Source organism: Penicillium atrosanguineum (genome assembly GCF_028827265.1).
Source record: "Penicillium atrosanguineum strain IBT 20685 chromosome Unknown utg000007l_segment0_segment0, whole genome shotgun sequence".
Taxonomy (NCBI): Eukaryota; Fungi; Ascomycota; class Eurotiomycetes; order Eurotiales; family Aspergillaceae; genus Penicillium; species Penicillium atrosanguineum.
In genome coordinates this window covers 999,157-1,012,206 of record NW_026623139.1, presented here as the reverse complement: position 1 = coordinate 1,012,206, position 13,050 = coordinate 999,157, and the positions used below count along the sequence as shown (strand labels likewise).

General features: G+C 50.5%; 6 protein-coding genes across 6 annotated transcripts; 4 read left to right on the top strand and 2 right to left on the bottom strand.

Moving 5' to 3' along the window:
• Nucleotides 1-298: 298 nt before the first annotated feature.
• N7443_008579 (MmgE/PrpD family protein) lies at nt 299-1,869 on the top strand (the record flags this gene model as incomplete). The annotated part of the gene is made up of 4 exons (XM_056888635.1): nt 299-640; nt 712-849; nt 903-1,681; nt 1,737-1,869. 4 exons carry the CDS (start codon nt 299-301, stop codon nt 1,867-1,869), a joined length of 1,392 nt encoding a protein of 463 aa, XP_056737937.1.
• Nucleotides 1,870-3,815: 1,946 nt separating this feature from the next.
• Nucleotides 3,816-6,846, top strand: N7443_008578 (uncharacterized protein; the record flags this gene model as incomplete). The annotated part of the gene is made up of 2 exons (XM_056888634.1): nt 3,816-5,511; nt 5,570-6,846. The coding sequence occupies 2 exons, from the start codon at nt 3,816-3,818 to the stop codon at nt 6,844-6,846; spliced, it is 2,973 nt and encodes a 990-aa protein (XP_056737936.1).
• A 388-nt stretch (nt 6,847-7,234) lies between these two features.
• Nucleotides 7,235-8,834, top strand: N7443_008577 (Zn(II)2Cys6 transcription factor; the record flags this gene model as incomplete). The annotated part of the gene is made up of 3 exons (XM_056888633.1): nt 7,235-7,302; nt 7,381-8,580; nt 8,636-8,834. 3 exons carry the CDS (start codon nt 7,235-7,237, stop codon nt 8,832-8,834), a joined length of 1,467 nt encoding a protein of 488 aa, XP_056737935.1.
• Nucleotides 8,835-9,029: 195 nt separating this feature from the next.
• On the bottom strand, nt 9,030-9,972 carry N7443_008576 (flavin reductase family protein; the record flags this gene model as incomplete). Its single annotated transcript, XM_056888632.1, has 2 exons — nt 9,030-9,865; nt 9,927-9,972. 2 exons carry the CDS (start codon nt 9,970-9,972, stop codon nt 9,030-9,032), a joined length of 882 nt encoding a protein of 293 aa, XP_056737934.1.
• Nucleotides 9,973-10,324: 352 nt separating this feature from the next.
• Nucleotides 10,325-10,882, top strand: N7443_008575 (mitochondrial 54S ribosomal protein bL31m; the record flags this gene model as incomplete). The annotated part of the gene is made up of 1 exon (XM_056888631.1): nt 10,325-10,882. One exon carries the CDS (start codon nt 10,325-10,327, stop codon nt 10,880-10,882), a length of 558 nt encoding a protein of 185 aa, XP_056737933.1.
• Nucleotides 10,883-11,262: 380 nt separating this feature from the next.
• N7443_008574 (uncharacterized protein) lies at nt 11,263-12,897 on the bottom strand (the record flags this gene model as incomplete). The annotated part of the gene is made up of 6 exons (XM_056888630.1): nt 11,263-11,954; nt 12,008-12,044; nt 12,099-12,227; nt 12,278-12,527; nt 12,576-12,667; nt 12,727-12,897. The coding sequence occupies 6 exons, from the start codon at nt 12,895-12,897 to the stop codon at nt 11,263-11,265; spliced, it is 1,371 nt and encodes a 456-aa protein (XP_056737932.1).
• Nucleotides 12,898-13,050: the final 153 nt, after the last annotated feature.

The following is a 13,050-nucleotide window of genomic DNA, read 5'->3' as shown; positions in this document are numbered from 1 at the left end:
CACGATATCCCGCACACGTCCCATTGGATCGGCTATATGCTACGGATTTCCCAGCACAACCCTCCCGGAGTTGGGGCTCTACAGGCCAGCTCAGTCGCCCCACTCCTCATCAGAGTCGCCTACTCGGCACGACGCTAGGCGGCGTTTTACCTCGGAAAGTGGGATGCTCTTATTGGGGTAAAGTACTAACCTCTACAATTGCCCTCGCATTCAACATATGAATGCAAGAGTGCACAAAGTTTTTGGGTTTCAAAGCCTATTAAACAATAAACGGCCAGAAAGTCCCAAACACACAATAATGACATCGGTTTCAAAGTCGCCTGCTGGCGACACGAGAACTGAGCGTTTGGCTAGCTGGGCGGTAAATCTCCGATATGCTGACATCCCCCAGGATGTCGTTGAGAAAACCAAGGATTTCTTTTTGGATACGCTAGGTTGTACTATCGCTGGTCGTCACCATCCAGCTGTCGTTGCTATGTCCAACTTCGCGGTGCAAATGGGTCCTTCGAATGGGAAAAGTGAATTAGTGGATGGAGATCTGAAGTTCACGACTAGCCCGGCTTTTGCTAGTCTAATCAACGGTGCTTCGTCTCATGTAGTGGAACAGGATGATCTTCACAATAGCAGTATTATGCACCCTGTGAGTTTCCTAGAATTGAATTTTGACCTTCAAGCGTTGCCTTTTCGAAATGATTGCTGAGTTACACCCAGGCGACTGTCATATACCCTGCTGCCCTCGCAGTGGCCCAGGAAGTTCAAGCTAGTGGACAAGAATTCATCACGGCCTGTGTTGTTGGTTACGAGGTTGGCTGCCGAGTAGGAGAATTCCTGGGCAAGAGTCACTACGAGGTACGCTATCATGCATTCTCATAATGTATTCACCCGTCCTAATCTTGACAAAGCGCTTTCACACGACTGCAACTGGAGGTGTGATTGGAGTTGCAGCAGCAGTCGCCCACCTTCTAAAACTCGACGCCGAACGCACTTTGTCCGCGATTGGAACAGCCGGAACGCAAGCAGCGGGACTATGGCAGTTTCTAATGGATGCGACACACTCAAAACAAGTACACACAGCAAAGGCATGTTTTGATGGAATCTTCGCCGCATATTCTGCCCGTGACGGACTCCTTGGTCCACGCGATATCCTCGAAGGACCCCGAGCGATGGGGATTGCGTTGGTTCCTGGAAGCACGTATCCCGAAGCGATCGATCAGAATCTGGGCAAGAGCTACCAGGTGTCTCGATCCAGCTTTAAGTGGCACGCGTCTTGTCGCCATACTCATCCCAGTGTTGATGCGTTGTTGAGTCTCATGCAAAAGAACGCGGTTGCCTTTGAGGATATAGAGTCTGTGGTTGCGCACACTTACCAGGCTGCTCTTAATGTTCTTGGTCTCAGTGGACGGGGAGAGACGGTTCATCAGAGCAAGTTCTCGATGGGCTTTGTGCTGGCCGTGGCGGCCAAGAAAGGACAGGCTATGATTACTGACTTTACTGAGGATGATCTGAAAGATTCGACTTTGCGAGAATTCCAAGACCGCGTGGTTATGGAGTTGGATCCGGTGATTGAGAGCAAATTCCCAGAGAGTTGGCAAGGAACTGTTGTTGTTACCACCAAGTCTGGACAGAAGTTTACTGAGACGGTGAAGTTTGCAAAGGGAGACCCCGAGCTTCCATTAACAAGGTATGATCTTGAATGATATGGCTTGCAATTTATTAGAGCTGACTTCATGTTTCAGGGAGGAAATTGAGAGAAAGACACGAGCCCTCGCGATCTATGGTGGCTTCACGGACAGCAACAAAGTCGATCAATTGATTGGAAAGGCTTGGAACCTTGAGAATGAGAGATATCTTAATGGTTTTATCTTTTGATAAGTGTGCGGGGTTACATTCTTGTTGACCTGGCATTGTATATACGCTCATTGAACACGGTGCTTGGAACCCTGAAAGTGTTTTTGATCATTTCCTTCTGGGTGGCTTGGAACATTCCCCATCAACTTAGTTTAGGCAACACCTTGGTAAAACTCACGACGGCCAACAAGGATCTAACAGAGACGCGAGGAGCTTTCACCTTACTCGGGCATTTCACCGCAGGGACCTCAGGATCGACCAGTCTAAATTAAGTGGCATTGGCTCTGTGCATTGGAATGTGGCCACGCCACCATGCGTCTGAGACGCCAACGATTTTTTTGTAACCTTGTAACCCAGAATTTTCAACAATGTACGTAGTAACCTACGCGCAATGAGATGTATAAATGGCGATAACCCTAAAAGAACTTCCCGATCTAGTCGGGACTGGAAGGGTCCGGAAATAGTAGGACGAGGAAGAGATCGGCACAACCTTAGTCCAGCCGTTGTCGGAACCGAGGCAAGTCCGGGCTCCCGAGATTATAGATCGGCATCTATGGACCCAGACCGGAGCAAGACAAGTTCGAACAAGCTATGAAAGTAAGAAAAGTTCTATTTTAATCAGTTGAAGTTAATAACTATGTGAGACGGTAGATATGTGAGACGGGGATCGAAGGGTCAAAGGTGGGCAGACATGACTGGGACCGGTGTGCCGATCTCTTACCTTAACCAACGCAGGATCTACAAGGCAAACTTCGATGCCAAGCGTTTGCTAATCGTGCCGAGAGGGGAGAGCGATTCGTTTCCCTCGTTTTCTCTTCTTTTCTCTTTTTTTTTTAACCTTCATAGTGATGGTTCTCACTATCTTTCAGGCGACAGGTTTTTCGCCACCACAGGTCTTGACAAAATTTCCACAGTTGCTTATATTCTGTGAAGACGTGGATCGGACGTTGTGCCACTGAGCGGAGCCTCTCCAGGCCACGAGAGAGCCGAGCATGTGAAGAAACTACCCTTTTTTGAAAACTTGATACACCGTTTAGGTAACGTTTTTGAGTCTTACGTGTTCCTATCTGCATGCTCTTTGATGGCTACATCCGTCCAATTGTGGGCAAAGGGCCTAAAAGACTCGTGTCGCCATGCATGCCCCAGGTCTGGCGTAAGGATAACCCCGCAGCTGGACGGCCCAGTGAACGGTGATCGTCGTGAGTCGGTCTGATAGCAAAGGGCCAATGACTTGGGGATAGGGCTCGATCACACGCTCATTTCCCCAAGCCTAACTCACCTGCATAGCTTATCATAGCCGGTAGAACGCGGGATGTTGCCCGATGAGCCAAACTCCAGAGTTGCAGATTGGACTAGGGGCCACACTTTTGGGCAGGTGCAAGAGCTCTCCTTTCAGACCCCTTATGGCCGTTATTTGCCGTATCGCTATCCCGCCCAAGTGCATAACTATGGACGGATGTGGAAATTAGAGGATGTTGGACCCAAAGAACAAGTCTTGCTAGCCTCAAGCTAAAACCGTAGGGTCTGCAGATAAAAGACAAGAGTAGTCCCTACCACTACTTATGTATCTATTCCAAAACAAGAAAGATAAAGAAGGTAATCTGCAGGGAAAAAAAGGCAAAAACGTGAAACTGGTAAGTTCGGTACTAGGCGTACAACGGGAAGAAAGCGGGAGGTACCGCCAGCCTAGGCGTGAATGATCGACGCCTTACCGTACCTTACGACTTTTCTGTTTCTTTCTCTTTCTCAACCTCATAGTTCCACCGTGACTTTTCCTTCTCTCCTTCTCGTATTACCACCTTCATTTACTCTCCCCTCCCTCCCCTCACTCTTAATCTTTCATTCGGGACGTCCGAGGAGGATTCTTTTCTTTCCATCTCGTCCCTTCTCCCCTTCCTGCCTGGTCCCAGTCCTTGGCCGTGTCCCGCCAAGCTGACTCGGACCTGGGTTTCGGGCTCCCCTCGTCCATGCCACGCTCATCTACTGCGGGTAGGAAGAACCAGAACAATCGGCACGATAATGGCCTCGTCGGTCCCGGCAAGAAAGTAACCAAGCAGAAATCCAGCGGCCACCTCAACGGCTTCCCCGGCAACGGCTCTGCTACCGGCTCGGGCGCCGCCGCTCCCTTCGATCTCTCCGCAAGTCGTTCCAACAGCGATACCGCCGTCACATCTCCGACGATCGCGAACAAGGGTGTGGATGGGGCGAAGGCCGATGGCAACGTGCGTGGAACGGTGAATGGACATACAAAGGGTGCGGACATGGCGAATGGTCAAGCAAACGACGCTGTGCCGCAAAATGGTGGCATGGCAGGCTCGGCTTCGCGCAATGGCTCTGCAAAGCGCTCAGGCTCCAATGCTTCGATCAACCCCCTCCAGCTCGCATCCACCATCCTCAAGTCGTGTCCTATGTACGACACCATCGCCATCTTGATTTTTCTGCTACAACTTCCTCCGATGGTTCTAACCCTGGTTCAATTCTTGTTCGCGTCCTTGACATTCATGCCTCCGAGCGGTGCTGCCGCTGGCTCCCTATCGTCGAATTTCGATATCTTCCAGGGTCCGGCCGGCACCCCTTCTCTGGGGACAATGATCGCCATGGACGGGTTCTGTCTACTATTCTGGGGCCTATTCATGTGGACGTGGGCGCAAAATTTTGCGATAGATCTCGCTCATGTCCAGGTTGCTATCACATTAGGTGGCGGAGGCTCCGGTAAGAATGGTGGGGTCAACGCCATGTGTGTTGGAATTGTTCTGCTTCTTCACATCATTCGCAGTAAAGGCATCCAAGACTTTGTCCTGGGTCATCTCGTTTCCGCCAAATTCATCAGTCCCGATCTCCTTTCTCAATACTCGAACTTTCTACCTGCCGAATTCCGACGAACCGAAGCGAATGCATCTCCTAGTTGGCTGAGAAGTCTTCTCGCCGTCCATATATTAGCACAAGCCGGGACTGCAATGGCAAGACGTTCTATGGCTAAGAATCGGGCTCCCGCGCCGCCGAGGAGCGGTAAGCGCGGGGATACAGAAGCCTCGGCAGGGTCTCAGGGCCAGGCCGATTCTGCCCTCGAGTCTGCGGCCAGTCTCTCGTCTTCTCTCATGGGCCCGGATGGGCAATTTCTCAAGGATAGCAAGGATCGTCTTACTTCAGCTAAGAAACGCAGGAGGCAAGCAAATCAGGTCCGGAGTCGCCAACCGTTTTGGGCCGCCCTCGCCAGTACAAAGGTTACCGTGATGCGAGAATACGAGCACTCGCGAGCGTTATCCAAGACCGCACGCGGAATTACGTTGACCGAGGAGGACTTACAAGGCGCTTCTCTCGACGATGGACTGATTTGGATTACGGATGTGGATAGTTCTACGATCAAGTTCGCCGTGGGCGATCTCTCTGACGATTCTACGGCGCCGAGGTCTTGTGAACCTTCTCGATTGGAAGGAGAAATTGCACCGTTCTATGTTTGTGTCAATGGTGCGCTTTGGGCCACCGCTACGATCTGCAGGGTCTCCGATTCGTTGAAGGAGCCAAGCGTGGTACATTGGCGGGGCGAGATCTCCGGACTCGCACCCAACTGTGCATATACTTGCTCTTTCGTGCGCAGTGATACCGATGAGGAATTCTGTGCAATGAGTGTCAAGACGCCGGTCACGACCGACACAGAACAAGGTGAGTTTGTTGCTTGGCTTATAATTTATGATGGTCGTTAATCTCATTCACCCATTAGCTATTTCCACGATTTCAACTCCCCCTCAGCCGCCCTATCGACCCTCCTCTCCCACGACGACGTTAAAGAACTCCGTTATCAATGCCGAAGCCAAGCTCAACGAGAAACGCTCTCGCTTGAAGAAGACGAAGAATGACCACCGACTTCTTATCTCAAGGATCCGGAGGGAGCTCGAGAATTTCACCCACCGTCTTCAGAGCGGAACAGACGAAAACCGGCAAAAGCAGCGCTCGCTCCAGCTCGAGCGGAACATTCAGCAGACAGAGGAAGCGACTGAGGTGTTGAAGGTACAACTCGACAATATGGAGAATGTCCCGGAGGAGGAGATGGAGCAATGGTCTGCGCACAAAGCCGATTTCGACCGTGAATTGGAACACTTCAATGCGGCCAAGGAAGACCTCACTGAAGCTCGCCTTGCCGCAGCCCAGCAAATTGCGGCGTTGGAGCAAGAGTTGAGCGCGGCTGTGCAAAAGCGCGAGCGTCTTCAGGGTCGCCGTACCCGGGTCAACGAGCAGTACGAGCGTATCATCTCGGCCAATGCCCAAGGATTGAATGAGAGAGAGCGTCGCGCCGCCGAGCAATTTGCCCGAGAGCAAGATCACGCCAAATTGGAGACCAATTTCCACGAGCAATTTGCTAGCATTAGTCAGTCTGTGCAGGACTTCCAGTTGCGTACCAGTGAACTATGGCAGCAGGCATCCGCTATTGAACAGTCGATTCAACAGCAACAACAAATGCTTCTCGAGTCTGGCCCCCTCACCCCCGAGGGGAATCTGCCAGGTACCAATCCGCTGTCCGAAGTCAACCTGCCGACCTCTGCTGCTCCGAACGGCCGCGCTCTGTCGGGCCTCAGCTTTCCTCCGACGAAACCCAGTCCGCTGCAAATTTCCGAGTCCAATCCAACGAGTCCCGTGCAAGATGTCTTCATGCCTCATTTCACGAGCTCCCCAATGGGCAATGCCAATTCATATTTCGGAGCTGATTACAACCGCGACCGCTCATTCTCTAACCGCTCCGCTCGCAGTAGCCAATACGGCTCGGAGTTCTTCGACTCCAACCGCCTGCCTCCCCTACAGCTCGATCTATCTGACTTACTCTCCGAAAAGCATCGATCCGGATCGGACAGCTACGGGAATGGTAACGGCTTTCTGTACCAGAACGGCCGTCCGACCCTAAGTCCTTTCCAACGAGCTGCGAGTCGAGGAAGTGGAGCTGGCAGTGGATCTGGTAGCGGCAGCAGAAGTGGCAGTGGTAGTCCGAAGTCGACACGCGATTGAGGTCCTGAGACCATTGTTCGGTTGAACTCTTTGAGTTCCGCGCGTCTGCCAACCCGTCTGAGTTGCGCTTGTGCTTTCCATTCTATCTGTTGGGTAACGCTTTGTCTTGCGTCTACTCGCCCTGAAGGTCTTCATCGAGTCGTGTTTGATGGTCATGGATATTCCGGCTATTGCTGTATGACTGGTGTCCTCGCGATGAGACTAGGTGTCGGATCAACTTGAAGTGAGATGAATCAGTTCTGTCCTCAGAGAGAAAAAAGCTTGTTTTATACATTATACTTGGTCGCATTTTTGCGTAGTTGTAGCCACGATCGATCTCCGATCCAAGGGTCTTCTTCCTAGTTTCCTAGTTTCGTAGTGCTGAGAGCCGACGCGGGGCTAACTCTAAATGGCAACTCACCGCGATAAGAACGACCCCGGGATGTTACTCAGACTTCCCCTGCTATCCTCTCCACAGTACGTTATACATTGCGTCCAAGTACACATGGGCACAAAGACAAGGCGTTCCCACAACGGCTGTGCACGCTGCAAAAGGCGCCGCCAAAAATGCGATGAAGCAAAGCCGGCTTGCGGCCGCTGTCTACATGCGGGGATCGCCTGTGAATACACAGTCATTTTAAAATGGAACGGCCGCGTTCCGAGAGAGGCAAAGTCTTCTGCCATCGGCTTTATATCAGATTCGACAAGTACCAGCTTGATTGACCGGTCGAGTAATCCCAACTTCACACCTTCTGCGCTGGATATCGAGCGGCCACTCACTGCTTTATCCTCACAAACCCAACTTCTACTCCATCACTTCCTCACAGAGGTGTCCCAGAATTCCAGCCACGCTTACCTCCGAGATAATGAATGCCAGGACATTCTCTCGATGGTCCATCATTCCGACTCGCTGAGATATGCAGTGATGGCCATGTCGGCACTTCACCGCTCCACTCTGGTGAACGGATTACCCGATCAATTCATACCAGAAGCAACGGTCTTGAAATTGATTTCAACGAGTATCAACTACCTTCGCCGGGACCTCGAGGTACCGGATTTCCCAAGCCAGCCTCTACTTCATACTATTAAAACACTTTGTCACTGTGAGATATTCTCGGGGCGCGCCGATTCATCGTGGCGGGTTCATGTCAATGGTGCTGGTGCTTTTCTTGCAGCAATGGCTTCACAGCAAGACCCTAACGGTCCTACATCGGGGTCCTCGTTATGCTCTCGGTGGTTCTGGTCCATCCAGGCACTTGCTGCCGTAACGGACTTTGGGTTCCTATCGGTTCAAACTATAGGGTCAACCATGCAAGGTGGTAGTGATGATTACTATTTTGACATCTATACCGGCTATTCTTCAGACCTCAACATTGCTCTTATGCAAATCGGCCTCCTAGCACACCAACGCAGTATGACCGAGAACAACAGAGAGGATGACAACGAGTATCATGACCAGATTAGAAGGCTTGAACGCGCGATTCGGAATATGATCAGCCGTGACCACGAATTGGGGTTGAAGTTTCCCATTCATCATTCGCTGGATACCAAAACTACTAATCAATTCCGCGCCTGCAATACAGCTTATCAAACTGCTAGCTTGATTCATCTGTATAGACGGGTACAAAGTTTACCTACATTTTGCATTGAAGTTCAAAGGTGCGTGAGGGATATCTTGGATGCGGTCTGCATGATTCTCCCGGTGACGACACTTTCTCCTTGGATCCTCCTGACCACACCGATATATACAGCCGGGTGAGTTTATACCTGTGTAAGTCGACGTTGATGTGACTGACATTCTTGTGCCTAGCTGCGAAGCTGTTGGGTCAGATAGGAAGGTGGTCAAGGATCTTCTTCTGGAACTATACTCCAAGCTGCACATACGGAATATCATCAGAGCAATTGAAATATTGGAACAGCGGTGGAGAATGCTGGACATCTCCAAGGATATACTCTCAGGGCCCGAGGATATGAAAACTGCAGGCTTGCTGGACTTTATACCATATTAACCCGCATTTGGCACTCGGCCAAATAGATGCAACATTTGTAAGTTAATATGCGGGGAAAATCTTTTCTATATATACAAGCAGCAGATCGAATACTGCTATGAAGGTATTATGTACAGCACCACAGGTCGAACGCGAACAGTGATGTCTTCCATGATTTACATGAGACTTGCCACATGCCCGTCGTATGTGTAATATTTAAATTTCAATTCCCATCTTCCAGAAGCGGGTATCGGCATATGTCAGACACAATTGTTCCGGTGAATGTTCATCTATACCGGAGGAATCAGGCTCTAGATTCGAGGCATTGACCTCGATTGCGCGCACAACCGTGCCAAGCACAATAGAGTGATCATGCACGTCGATCTTGTTCGGATAGAGAGTGCATTCAAAGACAAACGGGAAGTCCGCGGACTGCGGATCTTTCGAGTCCTTGATTCTCCGTCTTAAGATGGGAAGCGGTCTCTCGGTTTCGCCAGCTTGCGCCTTCGACTCCACGTCCAATGCCCTGAATTCAAAGTCACCATGTCCGTTCAGAATTGAGGATAGCGTGGTATTTCCCTTGGAAAAGTCTCTAGCGAGCGTTGCAGTATCAGGTCCGGGTGCGAGTAAATGAACAAGGAAGCGGCCTGAGGCTAGTAACGCATTCAAGGTCTCTGATGGTCGACGCACATTGAAAGAGATCACGGGGTCTGGTGAAAGGGTCACGGTGCTGAAGGACGAAACAGTCATGCCGCGGAATGAGGATGTATCTGCTGGGCCGGTGGGATCGGTGGCTGTGATGATGGCGACGGGGTAGGGCACACGACGCATGAGGAGGCGGACATGTTCGGATATTGAGGATGCGGGTGATGTTTGAGGGATGTGTGTCGATTCTGCTGTATTGTGGCTTGGTTTTTGGGTATCTTCTTTTGGTGAAGTTGCAGGATTGCTGTTGTGTCGCCGAGAGGATTGCGACTGTTGATAGCTCGGCGAATTATTTCGGAGGGGCGAGGATAAAGTTCTGGTGGTAGGGAGACTTGGGTATAATGACTCTAGAAGCACGTTAGGATCACTAGACTTCATCTGATACGCTCTAATAGATCGAGAACTCACCTCCGAGGCCTCTCCGGACCGCAACGCGCGGGATTGCTAGCTTCATCCCGCAGCTGTTCAGGCGGAGCTATCGCCCGACTCTCAGTGAAATCGCGGGACTGTCAGATGGTTAACTATCTAGCAGTCGAATGTCGTCAATTGATTTCGGATAAGCAGGTAAAAAGACCCGATAGCAACTGCGCGGTGGGATTTCTTGAATTTGGTTCGCAGGAAAGTGACGGGGTTGCTGACTAAGGCGCGATAATTTCTCTGCGGAAAGTTGTATAGCATCAACTCATCTCATCTCTGTTCTCTGCAACCTCCGCCACCCCATTGCGCCCGCCTGATAAACTAATCGGGCCCGCATCATTTCCGAGCTCATAAAATCGCCCACGTCATCCGGCGCCAACCCATCTACAATGTCAATGCACATCTCTCTCCGCCGCGCCGCGGCCACATTACCAAACTCGACAACCACGATCCTCCCCTCCGGCCGGGTGTCAGCCTCTCAAACTAATGCTACAACTTTCGTCTGCTCGCAATGCCGCCATGCCACTCTTCTCCGCCGCCCCAAGCGCCCCTATACCTTTACCCAGCTCATCACCCTCTCCGACGGCAGCGCCTTCCTCCACCGTACCACTTCTCCTGCCCCGATCTACCGCTCCACGCGTGACACGCGCAACTCTCTGCTCTGGAACCCCTCCAGCAGCAAACTGATGAACGTCGAGGATGACGAGGCCGGTCGATTGGCTGCTTTCCGTGCGCGATTCGGCCGCAGCTTCGATGCGAATACCCCTGTTGCCGATACCAGCTCGAGCTCAAAGGACCCCGCCACCAAGAAGGCCGAGGAGGCTGCTGCCAAAGCCCAAGCTCAGGCGGAGCAGGAGGAAGAGGACAACCTTTTGGATTTGATTAGCGCCTTTGGACAGGAAGAACCCCAGCCGACTGGCAAGATCTTCGATAAGAAGAAGAAATGAGCGGCTCCATTGGCTGACTATTGGTGAGCGTTGAGAGGCGGAAGATTCGGTTCTTGTCGGATGGGCCTGGAGTTGGGTTCCTTTGATTCTGTATCACTTGTCTTGTACACTATACATATGTCCTTTTTTACTTTTTACTGTGCATGAATGGCCATGAATGGCCATTTCATTTTCTACTTCGCCATTCTGGCCCTTGTACACCCGGGGGATGTGCACTATGCAACCGTGGGCCTTCTATCTCTCTCTTGCTGTAATTGTTCCAATACCAGTATTCACCGTTGTCTTTTTTGTTCTCCAATTACTGTGGACCTATATTGTTAAGTCTTCATACCTATAGATACCAAATTCACTCAATACCTCATATTCCGTTTAAATTCCGTCTACATTTTACTCTCTTTGAGCTCCATGTCCTGTCCAATCTTTCTGTCTGCTTTGATACTTTTCAGGGATTGTGGTTCCTTGGCGGCATCTCCAGCTTCCAGCTGCTCGACTGTGGCAGCAAATGCAGCTTCCACATCATGCTCCGATAGCCACTCCGTGTTCGGTCTGCTCTTCATTCTCTTTATGAGAGCGTGCTCTTCCTCTTCTGGTGTCATATTTCCTTGAGGCTTTTGGCTGATCTGATTGTGTATAATATGCAGCAGTCGTGCAGTATGCGGTTGTCTTGTTTTGCTGTATAACTCGAGCGCCTTGCCAACCTTATCAACCGGGAATGATGGCGGTATCGAGCTTGAACTAAAAACATGCTTCATAGCAAGACTGAGCGCCAAAGCATCATCAAGTGCTAAAGAGCCACCTGCAGCAAAAGCACCCCCGTGAGCATGTGCTGCATCTCCAATCAACGTGACACGCGACCCAAATACCCAAGTTGGAAGGGGGTCTCCAGCAAAATTGGGATAGAGGTGGGTGTAGGGAGTCAGCTGGGTGAGAGCTCGGATTGTTGGATTCCAGTCCTTGTATCTTTCCCTCAAGAAATCCACGTTGCCTGGCTGGTCCCAAGAAATATGTTTCTCGATCTCTTCAGCCGAGTGTGGATCATCATAGGCGCCGACTGTGGTATATTTGCCTTTGCCTAAGGCTTGTTAATTATGGCGATGATCTATTGGGCTTGATATGTTCACGTACCCAGTCGCGATGCAAAGAAGTTATCCTTTGGTCCCCACTATCAACAAATCAATATACACTTTCGGGCTGAATGGAGGATGAGTATACACACCCAATGTATTGAATCTGCAGGTAGATCGGGCACGTTGCCATCGACGAGAGATGCATCAAAAGTAGATCTCATAAATACCTTTCCAGTGAAGCGAAGCTTATACTCAGGAATGAATGACTGTCTCACTCGCTGTATTAATCATTAGCAAGTTTTTCGGCCTGACCACAGTCACAACAAACCGATCGGATTCCATCTGCTCCTATCAGAATATCACCGTGAGCACTGCTTCCATCCTCGAAATAGAGAGATACTCCATCTTGGCTCACTTCTGCACGCGCGACCTTTTTGTTCAAATGAATAGACCGGGAATTGACGTGCTTCAGAAGAGCACTATGCAAATGGCCACGGTGGAAACGAGTTGTGTGGTGACAAGGATCTGGAACGTTGGCGTGGGTATCAAAAGAAACGATTTGGTCGGTTTTCCAGTGGCTATAACTATGAGCAGAGTTCTGGAAATGGAAACGAGAAGACATCTACCGAAAGATTTGTGGAATTCCACTTGGTCCTCTGTAGCCTACCTCATCTGTGAGAGCTTCGTGTACGCCGAGTTTCTCCAAAGCACGCATACCCTGTGTAATCCACTTCTTAGATATATGTTTCATGGATCTGGCGGAGATCAAGAACGTACATTGGGGCTGAGCGCAATGCTGGCACCAATTTCAAGAAGCTCAGGAGCTTGGTCGTATAGTTGTATATCAAGATGCGGAATCGTTGACACTCGCTCGAGGGAGATGGCTGCTGCAAGCCCCGCAATACCAGCACCAGCAATAATCACGCGAAGAGTATCTTCATCTGCCATCTTCGTATCGAAAGAATGTTCCTCAATAAGTCCCAAAAGTGTGACTGAAGAGTTCATAGAGCCTTGAATTTGAATTGTATGTTTAAAGTTGACCAAATCGCCTTATCATCTCATCTGCCCAGGTGCGGTATGCAACCCCGCAATGGCGACTTC